Source organism: Chelon labrosus, assembly GCF_963514085.1.
Source record: "Chelon labrosus genome assembly, chromosome: 5".
In the NCBI taxonomy this organism is placed as follows: Eukaryota; Metazoa; Chordata; class Actinopteri; order Mugiliformes; family Mugilidae; genus Chelon; species Chelon labrosus.
In genome coordinates, this window is record NC_140341.1 from 28,381,076 (window position 1) to 28,403,888 (window position 22,813).

The 22,813-nt window shown below is 39.1% G+C and overlaps 2 protein-coding genes across 2 annotated transcripts; both read left to right on the plus strand.

Moving 5' to 3' along the window:
- Positions 1-1,905: 1,905 nt before the first annotated feature.
- On the plus strand, positions 1,906-11,213 carry gtpbp8 (GTP binding protein 8). Its single transcript, XM_084544238.1, has 8 exons — positions 1,906-2,030; positions 2,311-2,511; positions 2,625-2,778; positions 4,270-4,368; positions 6,468-6,598; positions 8,097-8,196; positions 9,619-9,737; positions 10,470-11,213. Exons 2-8 carry the CDS (start codon positions 2,342-2,344, stop codon positions 10,558-10,560), a joined length of 864 nt encoding a protein of 287 aa, XP_084400364.1. The 5' UTR covers positions 1,906-2,030; positions 2,311-2,341; the 3' UTR covers positions 10,561-11,213.
- A 7,464-nt stretch (positions 11,214-18,677) lies between these two features.
- Positions 18,678-21,438, plus strand: slc10a2 (solute carrier family 10 member 2; the record flags this gene model as incomplete). Its single annotated transcript, XM_084544553.1, has 6 exons — positions 18,678-19,060; positions 19,541-19,659; positions 19,891-19,979; positions 20,124-20,299; positions 20,486-20,643; positions 21,272-21,438. The coding sequence occupies 6 exons, from the start codon at positions 18,678-18,680 to the stop codon at positions 21,436-21,438; spliced, it is 1,092 nt and encodes a 363-aa protein (XP_084400679.1).
- Between the last annotated feature and the right edge of the window lie 1,375 nt (positions 21,439-22,813).

Sequence of the window (22,813 nt, forward strand, 5' to 3'; positions counted from 1 at the left end):
GTGGATCACAGTGAAGGATGGGGTTATGGAGTCAGGAGAGCACCCATGGCTGCCCTCCACTCCTTTCCCCACCTCTGCCAGTCCCTCCCCTCCATCAATTATCCATCCCTCGTGCTGCTACATATCCTTTCCCACACAAGTGGCGCTTATAAACCTCGGCAAAGTGTGGTTTTAAAAGGTTTGGGCCGCGGTTCTGTTGTGTTAAAAGCCATAAAAATAGATAAAATGTTCGCTTTGTGTGGATTCCTTCCGGTGTCGTCTCCCTGTGAAATAATACAATGGTAAAAGAATGCAGCTAAAAGCCTTTAATTTGCAAAGTAACCTGAGCAGCACATAACCCCTCTTCCTTCTCCTCCTGTTTCATTCGTTACGCTCATTTAATAATCTGCCAGGCACACATGTGTCCGACGCTAAAGGCAGAGAGAGACAGAGAGGATGAGTCAATTACTTATTTCATTTTCCAGCTTAATAAGGCACTCAGTGCATATGAAATCTATAGTATATTCCTCTTAAATGGGTGGTGAATGAAAAGGTACGGGAATTACCACATAAAAACACTCTGCAAAAAGGACAGGGAGAATATGAGAGCTGTAATTGGGTAGCTGTGAATTAATTTGTTCAGTGAACATACTATGAATCACATCAGGTCATAAAACCCAGATGGAGCAGCAGGAGGACTGGCACAAGGTGGTGAAAGCAGATATTTAACATGTCAGCTGGAGTCTGGCGTGATGCTTTCAGTGGTCTGCGCTGCCACCGTGTGGACATGAAAAGTGTGTGGGAGAGGAATGTCTGAGAAATATTCTAGAATCAAATAACATTTTCATTTCAAAATATTGAATCAAGGTGGATGTATATTAGAACTTCTTCAGACAAAGAAGGATGTGAGGAATATTCTTTGGGGAAAACCGTGGGAAGGAGGTAAACCACCGTGTGTGAGTTTCCATGAACCCAGCCACCATTTCAACATGACTATTGATGGAAATCCATTTCCTTCAGGGAGACTCAGTGTAAAAGAATGCAGAGGGGGAGAGAGGCCCAAAGGAGTGCTTATCACTGCCACCTCCTATAACCAAATTTATGAAGACATTTCTTTGGCGCGCTTTGCATAAATGTCGGCATAATAATCCTCAATAATCCCCACCAAGAGGGTGATGGAGGACGCATTTGACAGCGGGAGCAGTACCTTTCCCTGTGGACAGTAGACGCTTTCTGTCTGAGAGCAGGAACACTGGAATGTTTCTGTATATTTCACCAGCCATGCATCAACGTGAGGAATGTAGCTGAATCTAAAAGAGGATTCGTGCTCATAAATTATGTTTCAGGGACCTGTGCAATATTAGAATAGCCCAGCCAGAGTGAGCGAGAGAGAGAGAGATGTAACCACATTGTCCTTAGCCTCCCGGGATCATTTCATTGTCTCATTTGTACATCACGACATAATCACAGAGAACAAGGTGCTCATAAATATTGGAATTTTCCAAAAAAAAAATAAAAAAAAAAATAATGAACGAAAAAATAAATAAAAGAAAGGAAAAGAAAGAACAAAGGAATTTTATGTACATTTCTACAAAATAACAAGCACTAAAACCGAACAATACTGCTATTTGTAGTACTGCTACGCATGTTTTATTATTATTATTATTATTTATTAATGGCAAGTTATAAAGTAAGGCACGTGACAAGCTGTAAAAGTGATTCCTCAGTCCAGTCTGCTGGGTAGAGGTAAAAACAAAACCGAATAAAATAACCATAAATAAAACGTTTACTTAATATTCGGTTAGAAAGTTGGTTTTGTAAGTCGAATAAGAATACTCTGTTAACTTTTCAAAAACGGCAAATAAATTGCTATATCGGAACCATTAGGGGGTCTAAGGTTCCGGTCGGACACGTTTGAGCGCTGCACATAACATGGAGAACAGTGAAATGGGTTGTGGAAGTGCAGTCACTGCAGCAGTGACTAACAGCCATTTGTAGACAGACTTTGCTTCGTTCCGTTAATGTTAAGACACGGGGATGTTGGCGTTTAGGTAAGTCGTGAAACTGACTCACATTTGGGAATGTATGCGGTCGTTTTTAAGAGAACTTCCCATGTCATCCTAATGGTTTGCTAGCTTGCTAGCATTACTTGTCACTTGACTAAAATTCATCCGCCTGGCCCAAAACATAATTTACGATTTTATTTAAATATTTTTAGCTGTTCAAATGTGTTATGATATCTGAAACAACCATGGTAACATAGCAGTAAAGCTATAACTGAGAAATTAAAGCAATCAGGTTAGGTGATCACCCTTTGTGTCCTTGTCATAGCTGCAGGCAGGTCTGAATTCATCAAGGGAACATGTTTGGTCCCCGGCTTTGCCTGAGGCTTCAGCCTGGGACACAAGGCTGTGCTGTTACCCGGCAGAGAATCCATAAACTAGCCTCGCTCCAGAAGGTCACTTCGCTTCCCAGAAAGAAGATGCAAAGCTTACTTTACCCCTTTGATGAGGTGGAAACGTATCTGGACAGGTACTGTGGTTTGTGTATGTAGTGTGTGATTGGTTTGTCATTAATGGTGCAGGGAAACATGAGTTCTTGTATACCCTCAGCATTTTTTTTAATAAATGGAACTGAATTTACAGGTCTGTGGACAGGACACCCTTCCAACTCTTTCATCCTAGTTTGGAGAACATGATTGAAGCAGAAAAGCTTTTCCACTCTTCACCGTCTCATAAGATTGATTACTACACATCTGCAGAGAGGATGGTTCATGCACCTGAACTGAAACAGCCAGAGGTTAGTGAGGAACCTACGCTGTTCACAACTTCTTCTAGTTTAGTGCTTAACCTTTTGCTATTTTTTATTCATAAATGGAATTCGTAGTGTTTATTATCAGAAACAAGTTAAAAGAGAGATTTGATTAATGATACATTGTGCATGAAAATGAATTTTAAAACGAGAAATACTGGGATGATTTTTAACAATTGAATGTATTGGAGAATGGGAGAATTCTCCACTCCGCTCCAGGGTGTGAAGTAGAGTCTAAAGTAATTAGCAGAAGTATGAAGTGATCTTTTTTTCATGTTCGATTTTAACACGCTTTCTTATTTTATGAAAACTAACAAGTATTTTATGCTGTTGATTGAACCAACAAAACATCTGAATTTTGAATTTAAGGAATTACAGCTTTACAACAAAATTGTGACTAGAGAAAATACAGTAAAGAACACAGTGTATAAATATTAAAAACACAAAAATTAAAAACATAAGTTCCAGCCTTAAAACCAACACATCTGTATAGGTGGAAGCCTTTTCTTAGGAAGATGAAAAAATCTGAGATGTTGGAATTGTGAGTGATACAGCCAAATTTTCCTGAATATGTCATTTAACATGTGTTTTATTGGCACGTATTGTGAAGACAAGCAGGTCGAGCCTTAATCTACTGCAGAGCCCTGCACTTACAAATAGGTTTTGGCGTTATTTGCTTTTTCATAACCTCATAACCTTCCTGTGAGGTATGCAATTAAATGTTTTTTTAAGCGTAAAACACAACACTAAGCTGCATAAAACCTTTTTTTTTTACACACCAATGAGATGACCTCCTATGCAGATGCGTTAGTTTAGTGGAAGTATCAGTGGCTATTGATGGGCATAGAACAACTGTTAAAGAAAGACAGATTGGTCTGAGTGAGGATGTTGATTAAGAAGTTGCTCACAGTACCCCTTGTCAAGCCAAAACATGGCCCCAGACTGAGAACAATGTAGTTAATGTAGTAATGTGTTTTTACCCTCCCGTGGACTCATACATAATTAAGTAGGACTTGACACTCGATAATAAACGAGCACATTTCTAACCTTACAGACTGTAGCGTTCACCGGAGGGCTCAGAATGGAACACTGCGTAGACAGGACAGGCACTCTTGGCATGCCGAGTTAGTTACCACTCTGCCTCTGACAGAGGATGATGTATTTGCAGCTCCCTGGCAGCAAGGAACTGCATCCATCTGTCTTGTGTCGAAGAGATAGATGAGCCTGAGCCATGTCCTGTGGGCCTTGGCTGTTATTGGTCCCGCAGAGGCAAACAACAGCAGCCCAAGCAGGTGGCTTAGTTCAAGTTTTGAATGATTTCTGTGAATGAGTAAAACCTGAACATAGCCAGAGAAAAGTATTCCAGCACAGAATCATATGTGTCAAGAAATTACAGGCGATTATTAACACAGATACAAGACTACAGATTACAGCAACTGTCTGTTGGTGATATCCCTCTGTGTCTGTGTGCTTCTCTAGGTGTGTTTTATCGGCAGAAGCAATGTGGGCAAGTCGTCTCTCATCAAAGCTCTGTTTTCTCTGACTCCTGAGGTAGAAGTCAGAGTCTCCAAAACTCCAGTGAGTAGTCCAAACCAGTGTCTCCAAAAAGGTTTATATGTGTTTCCCACTACACATGTGGATCAACAGTGTTATTTTTCTTTTTTTTTTTTGTAAAACCATATTTGTGGGAAACCAGGTATAAATAGTATTTGTTGGTTGCTGTTTGTAAAACACCGTATTCAGACTTGGCGCCCCCTCCCCTGCTCAACAAGCAAGAGAGAGAGAGCCAGGGAGAGTGGAGGTGGTCAAGCGAGCCAAATAATCAATAAAGGAGGGAGCGATGTTGGCAAGAACCAAGCAGTGAATCAGAAAATTAAACCTTATTTTCTGTTTCACAGCAGTTACGTTCTAAAGCACAAATGGACACGCCCACATCTCTGCACAGCCCTGTGGGAAAGTGATGAATTACCTGATTTTGTGTGAATGCAGCCAAAGATCACACTTGCTCTGTCTGTGTGTGTGTGTAGCACAGCCCCAGTCTTTGTTAAACACGCACACGGCTCTTATGTCCGTGACGCAGAGAGAGGGACTGAGACGGCAATCACCTGAAAACATGTCCAAAAATGGGGAACAGATAATTGAAAATGTTAATTGTGTCAAAGCGTAAGGACCACTGCTGTCACTCTTCCCTAAGTCTCGATTGTGGTAAAGCTTGGAGTGGTTGGCATGGCAACTGGTAGTCATCATGATGTCCCATCCTGTTTCTGTAGCATCAAATAACTAACTAAAACAAAGTTTTAGTACCTAAAAAAAAAAAAAGGACACTTGAGTATGCATCACTATTATATTAACTACCTAAAATGAAAGAAACTATCCTTGTATTTTAGTGTTTTAGTTTGGCCCAAGTTCCATCTGCTAACATGGAGGAGGTGGGCTTATGACCTATTCATGGGTTTCATCAGGTCCCTTTCCACAGGTGTTTTAATCAAGCACCATGCAGTCTACATTCATAATCTAGGTGCTTGATTTTAAACACCTGTGGAAAGGGACCTGGTGAAACCCATGAATACTGCAGCCAGCCACCAGGGGGAGCTCTACCTGCTTTGGCTTCACTGTAGAGGAGCTGTTCTGTCGCCTATCTTTATACACTCTACGTCTCAGGCTGGTGAAACGAGTATAAATTCTGCGGCACAGTGAAGAAACTATATAAGCAGGTGAATGATGTTTGGAGGCAATATGAAACAGGGTAAAAATCTTGTTGCATAGGTGGTCTGAGATCCTGCATTTTCTCTGCAGCCAGAGAAGAAATGGTCAGATCGAGAGTAAATAAGTCACTCAGTGTCTGTAATTAAAAACTGTATCTACAATACAAGAAAATTATATGACTTTGGCTTTTGACAAGAGGTTGACAATACAAATTACCAGACAATGTAGTCATAGTTCACAACTATTGAAAATACAGTCTTGGATAAGAACTGAGGAAGATGATATCCAGCCTAGAGGCATAAGTCACAAATAGAGGGATTAAGCCACGACTTGTAAACATTATATTCAATTTTATGTACGTAGCCTCAGTAACAATCCAGATTGTCTTTCCAGTCATAAACTGTCTACTTTTGGTGAACCTCTGTCTGCAGCGTCACCTTTTTATTCTTGACTGACAGGACTGGAACTCAACATAATCCTCTGCTGCTGTAGCACATCAGCGACAGTGTTGGATGTGTTGTCATTTTTAGATTCTTTTCTGCGCAGTGTTAAGGAGCGGTTTTCCGAGTTCCCATAACCCTTGTGTCAGCTCCATCCAGTGTGACTAGTCTCCTCTGACCTCTCTCACCAACAAGGAGTTTCGGTCTGCAGAGCAGCAGCTCACTGACTGATGACACCACCAATCAAGCCATGCTCAAAGGCAATCCAGATTGTCTCAAGATGCTTTACAGAACCCAGAGCAAGCACTAGAACATCAGTATTTCAGAACAAGATTTGAACATGTTTTTATAGTCGTTTTTTCTAGAAAATCAGATGTTCAAAAAACTGAATATGTGGTTGCAAATTACTGAAATCTGTTTAGTTTAATGCCATGTCATCCATATGTAAATATAGTGACCAACTGTTGTGATGCTAACCCATACACACAGTTGTTTTTTTATTGACTTCTCTCACTGTTCTTTTAACCTCAGGGTCACACAAAGAAAATGAACTTCTTCAGAGTGGGCAAAGCTTTCACCATTGTGGACATGCCAGGCTACGGACACAAGGCGCCCAGAGACTTTGTGGATATGGTGGAGCCTTACCTTTATACAAGGAAAAAGTAAGATATCTACTTCAATCTGCTTTCAGAGAGCATTAATAGCCCTTATTCACATATGATTGATGTCTGGAGGGTCAAAGTGACCTTGCTGTCATATGAGTCAGAACATAAAGTATGCTGTGAACTCCCTTAAATAGTATGGGCCCTTGTGGGGGTGAAATAAATCCATGATACCAAAGATAACTCAAAATCATCAGTAATACAAACTACTCAGAAACACCTTATTATTTTTAATATATTATTAGGAACATCACACAAGTACTGAATAGAGCCTCCCTTTGCTTCCACTCAGTCTTATTTTGTTTCGGTGTCAAGGTCTACACAAGATGTATGAAACATTCCTTTGAGATTTTGCTCCCTCTCCTTTTCTACCACACCTCAGTGGTCTGCTACTGGGGTCAGATATGGTAACCAGGAAGGACACTGAATTCTACTTTTATGAAACAACTATGAGATAGCTTTTGCTTTGTGACATGGAGCCTCTGGCTTTCAGACACTGACTGATTGTAACAAAAACATCCCTCTCACCATTACACCTGCATGAACAGTCTGGACTGTTGACACAAGCCAGGTTGGGTTTATGGATTCATAATGTTGATGTCAATTTCTGGGCCTTTCCACTCTTCAGCTGTCCACATTTGGTCAGCCTGTTTCCACTGCAGCATCACATTTTTGTTCTTGCCCGACAGGACTGGAACTCAACATAATCTTCTGCTGCTGTAGCACGTCAGCAACAATGTTGGACGTGTTGTCATTTTTAGATTCTTTGCTGCTCAGCGTAGTGTTGAGAAGTGATTTTCCGAGTTCCCATAACCCTTGCGTCAGCTCCATCCGGTCTCATTCTCTGATGTTTATATTACATTGCTGCCACTTGACAGGCCTATTGGGTAGTTGTTGAAAAGGAGGTCTTCCTAATAAAATGCTCAGTGGCTGCATTGTATATCAACCATCAAACACACATGCAAAAACGGGGCTAACAAATATATCATGTTGTCATTATCACAAAAGCAAAATGAAACATGCATATTTTCACAATTTCTGTTTGTTAAACAGTCTGTCTATTGTGGCTTATGTTCCTCGCTTTTATTCTTTTATATCCTCTCTGGCAGATGCAAGTTACGAGAGTGAGGAGCCGCACTGACAAATGAAATGCACCCAAAATCAGTGGCACGTGTCACACTTTCTTTCTCAGTTGTACTACGTACAGATGTGACTTGATCCATTAGGTGGTGCTGTTTTTTTACCACAGTGTCATTTACAGTTAATTCGGGTTTCACAAGTACACTAGCTGATCACTTTAAAGACATGTCTTAAAAGATGTCTCAAGTAAAAAATGATGGTGACTTTAAATGCACTCGCCTCATTTTTACAGCTGAATATCTCAGCCAATAAACATTTGTGTTCTTCTTTATATGAAAGAGAAGGACCTTGAGCACGACATCCATCGACCTGGTGTTGGTTACACTAAAACGTGGACGCCTGTTTTTTTTTTTTTCAGTCTCGTGAGGACATTCCTTTTGGTGGATGGCAGTGTTGGTGTTCAGAAGGCTGACCTGATTGCCTTGGAGATGTGTGAGGAGACCAGATGTCCATACGTGGTAGGACACTTGCACACCTTTTAGTGATCGCTAAGCCGTGGATATGTATTTTCATATTATTACTTAAGTTAACTTTGAGTTCTGACTGGGCATTCGTGTACACATTATATAGCTGATTAGTCGATGCATCTATTAGTTTTCTTACTCCTCTATGGTCTGTGACAGTTTACAGACTAGCGAAATAGCAACTTGCTGTGTGTGGCATGTTGCAGCGAGCAAATAATATGCTTTGAGAGGTAGTTTACAATATCATCTGCTGCAAGTGTGAAAACTGTGGCCAAAACAATGTGTTGAAACAGGCTTATATTATGTGTTTTGTTTAAAGTGAATCACAGCAGAAAGCATACACTGTGTGCAAATTGGAAATACAGGGATTCCACTCTTTTGTGACCCTGGTAACCATTAACCAGCTTTACCCCTCCTTTTTTACATTTTTATCATTCCTACTCTTTCATTATGTCCACACTGAATTAATGCTGAACGCTCCCACTCAGCTATTTAAAAACTGCCGTCCCCACCGAAAGACCACCGCTCTGATGTTATAATGAAGCACCCCCACTCTCCACGCACTCTCTGCAGTCAATTATTCATGCTCTCAGGTTATTAAACACTATAACACATTAAGACTGTGACAGCGCCGCTTTTAACAAAGATGAACACTCAGAAACAGTATGAGGCCATGAGCTGAAACGGCCACAGTTCCAAATGTGAAACGTTCTAAAACAGTAGCTATGTGTGACTTTGGCCAACCACTTAAATCTGTTCATCCGTTATCAGTGTTCAGTAACATTTCTGGAAATGTGTCGTTATAGAGGTGGGCAATGTGCATGTTTTAACGCTTCAACAAGCAGACCACCGGTTTCAAGGGTTTCAGATTATTAAACAGTTCTGCTGTTGAATCAAAGCAGGGCACAATTTAAAAAAAGAATCTTTGAAAACTCAGATTGGGCAGTGAAGTGATCTTAGCTGTCCAGCAGATGTCAGAGTAAGTCTGTTTTTTTTATTTGCTGATGAAACACAATCCAGTCCTAGAAAAAGCTCAGTTAGTTAATTAATAAGTTCAAAAATTAAGATCAGTTCAGTTTTATTTATCAGTCATTGCATAAGTCATTTTAGGGAACTTTACATCGTAAGATCAAGACCTTACAGAGAAATCCAACAATTGTGTTGCTACCTGAGCGGCACTTGAAAGAAAGTAAATATTTAAACCTAGCCTTAAACGATAATCCGTTCCTGTCACTGCAACATTTTCAGATCACCTGGACACTTTTTAGAGTTGTTGTTATTCCTGGTAAGTGATCACAATGCTAGTTATTGACAGTTCAGCTTCGTTCTTATTTTGATATTAGTTTGTAAGAATTTCCTATGTTCTTATTGTGCACAGCGGTAAAATTGCAATGTGTCAAATGTTTTGTTGTTCAGATGGTGGTGACCAAGATTGACAAATGTGGACATGGAACGCTGCTGACAAACTTGATGAATCTTCAAGATATGCTTAGAACACAGACTACAAGCTGCTTCCCCCAGCCATTTCTGATCAGGTGACCGTCTCACTTATTCTGAAACAAAGATGCATGTTTGTCATTGTCAGAAAAAGTCTCACAAACACTGTCCTGCTGCCGTAAATACTCACCAGAACACCAATTGGATTGAGTTCATTTGAATTGTTTCCCTGGATTTGTTGGCATTAAGGAAAATAAAGAATAACACCAGTCTTTTTTTACTTCCACCTTCTCCTCTCATAGTTGAGAGGGTAAAAATCAACTAAATGTACACCTTAACAGCATCATTCATTATTCTTAGACTCTGTTTTTAGTTGTGGATATTATGTCATTTCAAAATAAATACATTAAACTGGATTATTATAATTCTTACTTTATTATAATATTAATTTATTAATGTATTTTTATTTGTTTTGACAGAGGACATAGCACACATCAATGCAGCTTAAGAGTAAAGTCAGTCTAGAAAGCTAGAAAACAAAGATGTGTTAAAATCACCACACACTACTAGATTTGGGAAATTTTAAATGTGAAATCTTAAATGTAAAATCACAAAATGATATTTAAAAAAAAAAATAAAAATAATGATTAGGACTTGAAATAACTAAATGCTACCAGCTGAGTCTAACAGTATCTCTGTCTTTAAGAAGTTCAGTCTTTTAACATTTATAAGATGCTGCATGCATATGCCTATAATTTTCATTTTATTTATTGTCAGTGTGTTGAGAGTCAAATGAGTTGATAAATACCTTTTTTTTTTTTTTGCAACAGCTCCCTGCATTTTATGGGGCTCTACCTCCTCAGATGCTTCCTTGCCCATGTGACAGGGAGCATCGACTTGAAGGACACCGCTCAGAGCTGACGAGAGGCCCAGGAACAGTTTCATTGAGTGGAAATGTCGCTTGGTGGTTATCTCACTTCACCTTCTCTGGGATATTTCGGCAATAGCAGAGACTGTTTGAAAATTGCTAAACAACTGCTAAAGAGGCTTTTATTTTCTAATAATAAAAACGTCCATGTTTTTTGGGTAGTTTCCTTCCAAGTTATCCTTTTACTTTACAGATTACATTCCACTTCACAGAACTGAATGCTGTAGTGTTAGTAGTGTAGAGGTAACAGAGAGAGTAACAGTCCCAGTAAGAATATATGGCATAAACAGTATATTATGACCATAATTTGTGGTAACACTGAGTAACCATGAGGCTTGACTGACTGACTGATGGTCTGAAATGCAGACGAACATTGTAAGGAAATATTGAAGTGTTTCCTCCTGGTAGTTTCCATTGTCCTGGTGTGGAAAAAAAAAAAAAAAGGAAAACGTTTCATGGAAAATTTGCTAGGGGGAAACTACCTGTGACACAAAATTAAATCCCTGAATTCTCCATAGCAACATCTGGATAAGGCAGACTGATTTTGAAAAAAAAAAAAAAGATTATTTTTTTAATAAGAGAAAGGAACGGTGCATCAAATGAAAAACTGAGAAGGTGGAAATAAAGTGATAAGCTACCGGACAAACGTTGCGTTTTCATGTGTTTTAATGACGTGCCATTATCAAAATATGATTACATTATTATATTGTTGGCGCCAGATTTTCCATTAACGTCAGTTCTTTTTTTGTCTCATTCACCAACTGCTGTCATAGGCATGGCACTGTAAACAAGACTGTACTTTATGCACCCTGCATGTGTTCTGGTTTAACATTAAGAAAGATTGTGGTTTTGGTTAAATATTGAAAAAGTCGACACGTCACTGTTTTCTTTTTCAATGTTTAACCAAGACTAAGGTTATTCCCTACCTCTACACAACCTTAAAAAAATTAGAAAATACCAACAAAATCTAGGTGCAGCGTGTATGCTAGACGCTCGCTATATGACTGATACTGACACATACTTTCCTGATAGTATAGCGGGATGGACTGGATTGCGAATATAATAAGTGGCTACAACTACTGCAAAGCACGGAATGGAGAATTTTGAAAATACAATGTCCTTCATTGCTGTTCTCAGTGGTTTGTTTTATATATATATATATATATATGTATATATATAATTTTTCATATCTCTAGGTGTATACCAAACTTTAGTACCTTAAATAAGTTGTTGTACAACACTATAAAACAATATGAGTCAAAGCCATTAAGATAAACCATGACATAAAACTGTTGTTATGAAATTTAGGTTGGAAAAGATAATACCCCAGTTAAAAGCGCAGCCTAAGAAGTTATGAAAGGTCATATAAATACTTTTTTTTTTATTTTTTAGATAAATTCTATGTGAGAATTTATCAGAGTAACTTAAAATACAGATGTTTTCTACCAGAGGAAGTCCAATATTGCATTATGGTGACTAATGTGCAGTGTACTAGCCCTGTGATAGACTGGCGACCTGTCCAGGGTGTACCCCGCCCCTCGCCCGATGACAGCTGGGATAGGCTGCAGCAGACCCCGCGACCCTTAACAGGAACAAGCGGTTACAGAAGATGAAGGAATGAATGTGCAGTGTACATTCAATCTTTTGAAGCCATTTACTAAGAAATACTAATTGTGTTATATTTCTCAGTGAATTGTGAAACAGTGATCATTTTGTCAACCATTTTTTAATTTAGTCTTGGTCTTCAGACAAAACAATGCTTATTTATCTAAATCACATTTAAGTATTGTTTATCTTTCATAGTTTTCATCTAGTTTTAATCGACGGAAAGTCATTGCATTTCTGTCAACTTTTGATTATCGCACTTAGTCAAACTGAATTTGGAGGCCAGGTCAACACCTTGTGCTGTTCTTCATGTTTTTTTTGTTGTTCCTAAAGCATTTTTGTGTGTGTGTCTGTGTCAGGCTGCATCCTGCTGGGGATGGCTGCTGCCATCAAGGAGTGTCATTGCTATGGGGTGGGAGTGCCTGGTCTGGTCTAGGTGGGTGGTACATGTCTAAGTAACATCCACATGAATGCCAGGTCCAAAAGTTTCCCAGCAGAACATTGTATTGTCACAAAATGGTCAATGTTATTTACATTTCCTGTCAGTATATGGACGCTGCACAATTCTACATATCCCTTTCCAGAGTTTATTTTTTGAAAAGTCTATTGAAACAAAATAATAATTAAAATCTTAATAAATTGCAGGCTTGCAACTTGAATAATATACTGTATTTGGACTTATACACAAGGGTATCATTCCAGGAGTTGCATTTATGGACAATTTTAGTTTGCTAAATGCTAATCCGTTATACAGTCTACTGTACACTCTTTAAATATGTGTGAGGAAAAAGTCAGCAGGGGGTGATAACTTCATGTAGTGCAAAACAGCAACTTGAAAAGTACTTCGGTGAGACTCCTTTAACTTAGTTAGCTTACTTAACACGATGGGGGCTGCATAAATAGCAGGGCGATGTGCCTTCAAAAGCCGTATTCTTCTAACCATAGACTGCAGAGAAAATGGACGCCATGACTGCTCCTCTGAAGTGAAGACAAAGCATGTGGAGCCGATGGCTGGCTGCAGTATAGGTCACAAGCTCCACCTCCTCCATGTTAGTGGATGGGACTTGGGCCAAACTAAAACACTAAAGAACACATCAAATAATTTTCTGTCATTTTAGGTAGTTAAAAGGGCCTTAAGAGTAGGAAAAAGAACAAAAAAATAAGTGCCGTGTACAATCCAGCATATTTGTGTAACTGGTGGAGGCAGAGCAGAGCGCAGTATTAGTCAAACACACATGTGAGTTAATCTAGGCAGAGGTGTGGGCGGGTTATCAATTACAGGCCTCCACCCTCAGACAGTACTACTCAGACTCTTGAGTGTGACGTGTTGTACTTTTATTTTTTGCAGTCTATGCTTCTCACCTAATCTGTAGCCACAACGCTTATGGCCAATTGCTAATTTTGGTAGACTACCGTCAACTGACTGAAATCAAACACCCCATATCCAACCCAATGACTAGGGTGCACATTTTAAAAAACAGCCAGCCCATTAGAAGGGATAATGTGTTTTGAATGTCCGATATTCTAATAACATCTTATCACATAATATAACATTCTAGTCCCATCTTATCTCATTAACATTTGGTCATAGTTTTTCTCATCAGATCTTAGGTTTAGCTCGTCAGCGCCTCGTCTGAGTCACAGAAAAAATGGTCACAGACCAAGATTTTTAGTCGTCGTCTTCATTAAAGACTGGCAGTGACAACCCCAAGAGTTGAATGGTTGGATCAAGCATTTACATGATTGTTACTAATATTTTTCTATTAAAAGGATCTCAATCCAATTGAAAATTCCTGTTTATGAGACTAGTCCGTTCCAGTTGAGATGGGAGACATTTTTATTGAATGAATTACTCGAGCTCAGGCGAACACGGCAAGTGTTACTGATTGAAAACTGTGCAGTGTAACATAGGCAGTGCAATGCTTGTGTTCAGAGGAGCATCCAGTCTATCAAAGTGCATAGTATGAGAATGGTTTCCAAAAAGTTTTGGAAATGTGTAACGTCTCACCTTTAAACAGTAATTTGACTAGATGTCAACAGGAGTTAATAGAAATTTATTCACAAATGGCTTCTTAGCAAGACTGGAAGTATACTGAGAATCTCAGAGTGGGGTGGAGGCTGGGGATTAAAAATGCACGATAGATCAGCAAACATGCCGCAATAAACTTCTGTTTTATAGAAGTTACTTTACAAGAGGTCAAGGTCACATACTGACATTCCCATTGTATCCTCCTTCCATTTGTCTCGCACTTGTTACATAAAAGACAAGCTATTCAGTGCAATTCCCCAAACCGTCTTATCTTGGATTCCTTATTTTACAGTGGAGCAGTATAAGCGTGAAATGTGAACCCATCAGGTTAGATTGTTATCTGGAATCAGATCTCTTAAGATAATGGCCATGACGTGACAAGCCAAGACACGCTCCCTCACACACCAGGAGCAAAATGATCTTTCAGGTTTACTGCGGTCTGAATGAAGGACAAGTCAGACAAAGGTGAAACGATTGAAGGTGATGGGGCAGATAAAGACTGATAAGCCTTCCTCTGTAGATGTACTTTAAGTGTCTTACCGTCCCCTCCCTCATACCACTGAACTACACATACAGAAGAATGATGCACCATACACACCTTTACATTTAAGATAGGGACGTGAATTACTGCTCGGAAACTATAGAGATTTATGCAGTGAGAAGAATTACCGAAAGTCCTGCCTTCAGTGCGTTATATATGAGTACTACTATACTGCATGAGTATGCACATGTCCCCTGTGACTGATAAGGCCGCTGTGGCTCGGCTGGGAGAACATTTTTTTTTTCCTCATAGCAGGCTGCCACCTTGCAACACATCTCTGCTAGCACTGGTGTGAATGAGAAACACTGTGAACCTGTAAAGTAGATTTTAATATTGCTTTTTAATGTTGGAGCTGCTCTAGGTGAGCTCGTTTTTGGCTAATCTAGTTTAGTCCAACGAATGAAGTAAAAAAAAAAAAAAAAGTTCTGATACACAAATGTATTTATATTTCAGTAATTTAAGTGACATGTCTGAGATTAAATCTCTACTAGAACTGATAATAATATAAGTATTAAAAGCAATTCTTTGGAATTTCTTTCAACTAAAATCCAAACTTTAAACTAACCCTATTAGCTAAAAGAGTCGAATGAATGTAGTGAAGTAAAATGTGCATTTTCCTCGAGAGTGGAAAGACTGTACACAAAATGGATATACTCAAGTAACACAGCTTAGTGTACCTCAAACCCCTATTCATCATTCATTAATCATTCTACTTTTATCGCTCATTTTTCAACAAGCTGACATGTAACACAGACAAATACGTTGTCCTCTGATTTATGCGAACAATGGCAGCCGCACAAACGTTGTGTTGCCCTCGAACTCAAGGCGTTTCATTTAGTGAGTCTCGGCCATCAAAGACAGCAGGTGCTGTTCCATCTGCAGCACCTGACTGGAAGGATGTCGGACACTTTCAAGCCAAAATTTTGCATGGTAGGGGAATAATAACAATTTAAAGTTTTTTTTTGTTTTTTTTTTAATTACATTACATTTAATTACATAACGTGCTGGATACTGATGGTGGAAACAGTCCGCGCAGCTAACAGTCTTATAAAAGTTACATATCAATTAAAATGTGTCTCTCTACAAGAAACTCCCTCTGGACCGTCTATATGTGTCTGTTATTGCCATCCAACAGCCTCTAACCAAGGTAACAACTGCACGTGTCGTCTTTTTTTTAACAGGTCCGGCCAAAGTGCCAACTGGAGTTCTGTTTTGCACGTTGTGACATGTCACTGGGGTTGTCAACATGACTTAACACACGCCAGGTTACATATTTAAAGTGGTGCTCACTTAAAGTGTTTTAAAGCGCATTATTTTACAATTCATCCGTGGATCCTTACATGAACATGAAGATTTAACAGTTATTTAGGTCCCATGTTGTCAGCATTGTTCTTGTATGTAAAAGTACTAAAAACAGCAACTAGGGTAAATTAGATTAGCATTTTAATTCAACTTTGAATGCTACGTGGTAGAGAACAGCATGTAATTATTGTGTTGTATTCAACATCTAACAAAGATAAATGTCAGCTGAAAAAGAGGCGTCATCGGTTTCATTGAATTTGAGCTTTTTCAAAACTCTGCGCAGTCTACAGTAGGCTTCTCAGGAAACCTTGTTCCATCTGTCATGACAAGAGGGAGTCCTATCCTGAATGTGACAATCACAACCTCTAATATGCTCACCTGTTTGTTGATGTATTCTTTTTGGATTCCATCCTGTACGTATGTACCTGACTACAATCTGTGCTGCGCTGCAGAGTTTATGGAAATGTTGTTTTCATTTATTCAAAATATATTTCTTTCTTTCTTTCTTTTTTTCTTGGGCCTTCGGAGGCCAGGTCAACACCTTGTGCTGTTCTTCATGTTTAAATGCTTATTTATCTAAATCACATTTTTCATAGTTTTCATCTAGTTTTAATTGACAGAAAGTCATTGCATTTCTGTCAACTTTTAATTATTGCACTTAGTCAAACTGAATTTGGAGGCCACTGACAGGAGAAGTGAATAACATTGACCATCTTGTGACAATACAATGTTCTGCTGGGAAACTTTTGGACCTGGCATTCATGTGGATGTTACTTAGACATGTAGCACCCACCTAGACCAGACCAGGCACCCCCACCCCATAGCAATGACACTCCTTGATGGCAGCAGCCATCCCCGAGAGCAGCAGGAGGAGTTATTCTGCACTATTGAATTAATATATGTTTGAGTGGCCTTTCTTATTGTCATTGCACAGCTGTACAAGAATAATAAGAATGTAGGACAAAAAGATAAATACTGAAACAAGAATCCTGCATTAAACAGCCGCCATCACTGTTTCTTAACAGACAAAATATTTTGTGTTTTTCAGATTTCCAGATTCCATTTTTATTCAGATTTTACTTTTACAATTACAACTCATGTGGTGACCAAGAAACTAATTCTTCATTCAACAGCCTTTTATTTTGTGTTTGCTTTTCATTTATATAACTGCTCAGTCATCTTTTATTTTGTAATAAATAGTTACACATTATTGAGTTTGTGTTGGCTGGTTGTCTTTTAACCTGTAGTTGGCCATTACCCCTTCTAGAGAGACGCTGGAAAGTAACTCTTCAGTAGGACTACTGTCAGTAAGGTAAGAACATTCCAATGGGTGATCTTTTGTCCTAAATATGATTTTATGGCATGAAAAAAATGAGTTGTTAGGAAAATTACAGAACAGAGTGCAGAGTTGTCCTAAACATTAGCTGTGCTCGTCTTGATTCATGGCAAGCTTTGGCACATCAGAGCCAAAAGGATCAAGTATCAGCAGTGAATAAAAACTGTTTTTTTAAAGGGAACATTTTATTGTTTCTACATCTGGCATGTGCAGCATTTTGATCTAAAGTGTCTATAAAAAAGTATTCACTCCCTCCTAAACTTCTTTAGGTGTGATAGGTTTACAATGTTTTGTTAGATATAATTAAGATTGTACGATACTTAAAAGCAAAATGTCTTCAATAAAAAAATAAAATGCAAATATGAAACACAAAACAAACGAATACGTAAGTGTCAACCCATATTACATTGATCAGTATTTGTGAAAACGACTTTAACAAGAATTGAAGCTGTGAAGCCATCAGGGCGCAACCTTTTCCTAACTTTGTCAGAAAAAGGCCTGCAACAGATTTGTTGGATTTTCCCCGTTCCAAAACACTAATATTTAAAAAAGTATATAATAATCAAGAAAAAGAACCAACTGCTGTAGTGTCTCTGTACTCCATTTATACTGCTGTGCCCTTTTTGACCTTTCTGTCCTCCATGGAACATTCATTGCCTTGAAAATATACAAGTATCCTCGTAGGTGCTACTTTAGTATAACTATGCTGTTAATCTTTTTTCATATTTATTTAACATCAGTCGTTGAGATTTGCGTTTGCTTTAAAATGAAAAAAGGAAATACCTTTTTCTGAATGAGCAGCGTAACAATAACAAATAACAAAAGAGGTCAAAGGGGTAATTTTAATCGGGATTGTTCAAAGAGTATGTACGTGGTGTACCATGTCTTGTAAGCATCTTCCCTCCTTGCTGGCAGATGATGATGCTACACAGGATAGTTGTCCAATAAACTTTTAAGATACCAAGGGCTATAAAAGTTGGAGCCGTTATGCAATCCCTTTTCATATTTCAGTATGATTCCCTTTTTATATGCTCGTGCCTCTGAACACTGACCCCATAAAACATTAAGTATTGGTTAATTTTTGATTTTTTTCCTTCACCTGATTTTCCCTCCCAATTTTATTTGGCCGTGGCACTGCAGGCATAAAGGGGAGCGAGCTGACACTTCTCACTGCTCCAGTCAACTCTTGGATATCAGAGAGGAAGAAGCTGGTCCGGTCTTGTGGATTCTAAGAAGCTGTGCGGGAACTCTCAGCCTGTCTCAAACCCGGAGCCATTCACTTCCCTCTTCTTCTACCATGGCAGCAACTGTACCTATGGGCTGTGATGTTCATGCCACAGTCTGTTCAGGGGCAAACTGCCTTGCTCCTGTCAGTGACTTCAATGCGACACTGAGCCTCGTGCTTAGCACAGTGCTCACCATAATGCTTGCCATGGTCATGTTCTCCATGGGTTGCACTGTGGAAGCCAGTAAGCTGTGGGGTCACCTCAAGAAACCGTGGGGCATCATCATTGGCTTCCTCTGCCAGTTTGGCATCATGCCGTTCACAGCCTTTGCCTTGGCACTAGCCTTTGGGGTGCAGCCCGTGCAGGCGATCGTCATCATCATTATGGGCTGCTGTCCTGGAGGCTCTTCCTCGAATATTATCTGCTACTGGCTGGATGGAGACATGGACCTCAGGTAAGAAACTGGGCCTGCTGGGCAGGTTCTTTGTTGTTTGGATGGGAGAAAGCTCTCAGGCTGTGTAAAAAAAATCTGTCCATCTGATCTAACTTTGTCAGGAAATGCAATTCTTGATCTCCATTAAAAAGGATTTTTCAGCACACTTATTTGACACAGTAATATGTATTATGTACAAGCACATTTCTGTATCCTACGGTGTTTTTTTTCTCAATAATATAAGTAACAATTACACAACAAATATCATACACAACTTCCCACTGACCTTACAGTGTTTTAATTATACACTACAAAGACTACTTTGTGAATTTGATGGTTCTAGAAATAACGTCACATGTATGTTTCACCTCAGCAACTTCTATATAGGACCTAAATATGAACTAATACGACTATATATGTTTATTTTCTTGTGCCGCTTGAAAAATATAAATGTGCTCTGAGACGCTGACCAACCCACTGCCCACATTGTCTGCTCCTCAGTATCAGCATGACATCCTGTTCCTCTATCCTGGCCTTGGGCATGATGCCTCTGTGCCTGCTCATTTACACCACCACCTGGACTTCCAGCGACACCATTCAGATTCCATACGACAGTATTGGTAAGCGAACAGAAATATCTGGGAGAATTCCAGGAAGAAGAAAAAAAAAAAACACGTGTTGGATAATATTTACTCTTTGGCATACTTAATTAAAAATTGATTTTGTTTTGTGAATGGTTTATTTTAATGTTCATCGATTATAAATTTACTATGTTTTGAAATTGCTTTGTGGTTTTGTTCAAAAAGCCGTGCACGTTATGGTAACATGGCGTGAAATCTGTGTATCCTCAGGTATCACTCTAGCAGCCCTTCTCATTCCAATTGGTGTGGGCATGTTGGTAAAACGCAAGTGGCCCAACGTGGCAAAGAAGATCCTTAAGGTAGGAATATTCTATAGTATCTTGCAGAATTTGATCATTGGAGCTGTCATAACATTTACATTTATTTTTATTTTAGCATTGCTTAACTTGTGCAAATGCCTGGATTGGGTTTTAATTAAGTGTTTGTGTGTCTGCTGTGCACAGATTGGCTCCATTGTTGGCTTTGCTCTCATTGTCATCATAGCTGTGGTCGGAGGAGTCCTCTACCAGTCCTCCTGGGTCATTGCACCCTCCTTATGGATAATTGGAACTATCTACCCCTTTATTGGATTCGGTCTGGGATTCTTGCTGGCCCGCTTTGTGGGTCAGCCCTGGTTCAGGTAGGATGACACCACTGCAGAGATGTTACCATAATGCAAACTAAACCTTAACCAGTAGCTTGTGATGTGTCCAACTGCTTTTCTGTATTTATTTTGATAGTGCCAAATTCTTTTTCATGAGGATTTGAAATGATGAAATTGCAAACAATCCTAATGAAGATGTTCATCTTTTTTTTCATTGATCAGATGTCGAACCATTGCATTGGAGACAGGTTTCCAGAATGCCCAGTTGTGCAGTACCATTGTCCAACTGTCCTTCAAACCAGAAGATCTGGAAATCATGTTTGCATTCCCCCTCATCTACAGTATCTTCCAGCTTGTGGTGGCTGTCGTAGCCGTGGGAGGTAAGGGTTTAACATGCAGACACAAACAGTTAGTGATGGCAATTTTGCTAAAGGTGCAGGCTTTTTTATAGAATATGAACTTCCAGTTGTTGTTCCTTCCATTTTCTGTTTGGTTGACTGTTGTCAGCCCCTTCAAATGCTGGGGTCAGAGCTCGCTTCTGGCACCTCTAAGCAATGCAAGAGAATCAGATTGTTTGACGACACTATGAGAAGACTGCTTTGTTCAACAGTGGACATGATTTTCCTCTCCTCCCTGATGCACTGTTTCTTTCCATTAGTTTTTATTTCATACAGAGGAAATAGTGATGCAAACTGCAGAGAAAGACGGATGCCAATGGTCAAGGTTAATGATGATAAAGTAAATGATAACAAGTTGTAAAGTTCATTTGGTGTGGAAGCCTGTACCCTTAGTCATAGATGCTTGCAAACCTGCACGTGCCACTTCCTGGACCTCCATCTTTTTGTGTCAGCATGCATGTGAATGAAGCAGGATTGTTTCACAATCACAAGAGAATTTTTTTTTTTTTATTTTTTTTTTTAAATATATTTCATTTAATTTCATTGTTCATTCATTACCCCTTTAAAAAATCACTATCCAGTTTCTGAATCCATGTTTCTCCATTTACAGCCTACCAGGCCTATATAAGGAAATGCCGCCGTGGCTCCCCTGACGCAGACAATGAGAGCCTACCCTCGGATCCCGCACAGTTCAAACAATATGCTGTGGAAAACAGTGCCTTTGATTCGTATGAGAATGCTGATGTGAAGGTAAATGAGAAGAACTCAAAGCTGTGAGAGCTGAAGACCACAGACTTAGTCATTATGAACATCCATGGCCACAGCCCTATCCTACTGAAGAGATCAGCCTGACTCAACCGTGAACACACAGTGCACTCTGCAGGCTGGAGGCGTGTGATACATATCCTTTTCTAGTCATTATTGGATGTTTTTTACACGCACAGTGCTGCACAAATGTCTTCCTTTGGCCATCAGTTAACTCCGAGGAGGGCCAGTGACCTGCACACTATGCCAAATTGTATTGTAGTTGTGAGGCGCTTTAATTTATTCATATATAAATATTTAACAACTTTCCTTTTTACTTTATGTTTGATGGACTTTTCTGCCTTTGCCCCTTGATCAATGATTAATAATCTGATAATATCTGATAATATCTTTTTTTCAATAACACTTCTCTGAACAAATTACATAGTGCTTAACAGTAGAAGAATTAAAAGTACAGCACTGTGTACAAAAAAAAGAAAAACAGACGCAGACATGCAGTAGTTAGAATTTAAGAAAAAGCCATTTCATTAAAGTGGGTTTCAAGAATTGATTTCAAAGTCGCATCAGAGTTAGCACCCGGCGACACACAGGCAGGGAGTCCCAGAGCTTTACTACTGGCCAACAACTTGAATAGACAAAGCCAGCTGACTTATAAGGGGCCAAGGATGATGCAAGAGGGACGTGATGTGATTCTGAATGAGCTGGAGGCCAGCAGTGGATTTGTGAATGAGTGAGGCGGGGGAGCACTCTCGACAGCACAGACGTCCAACTCAAAGCCTGACACTTATAAAAATAAATGTATTTTCTTCTTTGTTTTTCAATCTTATTGGCTCTTCTGAAATTTAAAATGAATACATTGGTAATTTCAAACTTTGGCCCTTGGGCCTTAATACAAATATTTTGAGTGTTCTTTTCTCACGTCATTAAACAGTACATCCTATTTCCAAGATAAATCAAAAGGTTTTGAAAGATTTTTACTGAACACAGCCGGCTCTTGGAATTTTTTAATACGTAAGATATGTAAGCAATTAGTTTGTCTGAGGAAACAGAGATATGGAGTAATCCCTGTATATTTATAATACACATTGTATTATAGTTTATTGTAATAAATGAAGACATGTTTAATAGATTGTATTTGCAGTTCTACAGATTTACATTGAGTGAAAGCTTTTTATTTTGTACAAAAGAATGTACAAAAATCTATTTAAAAACCTTAACTGTAACAGAAATGTGCCTGCTAAAATAATGTAATGTTTTTTCTCATGCTGTGTTGTCATAATCCATGCTGTAATGTGAACGTGAGTGCTTGTCTCAACTCAATAAACACATAAATGTTGAGAGAACTTTTTGAATATACTAGTGTTTTCATTTTTTCGTGACAGCGAAC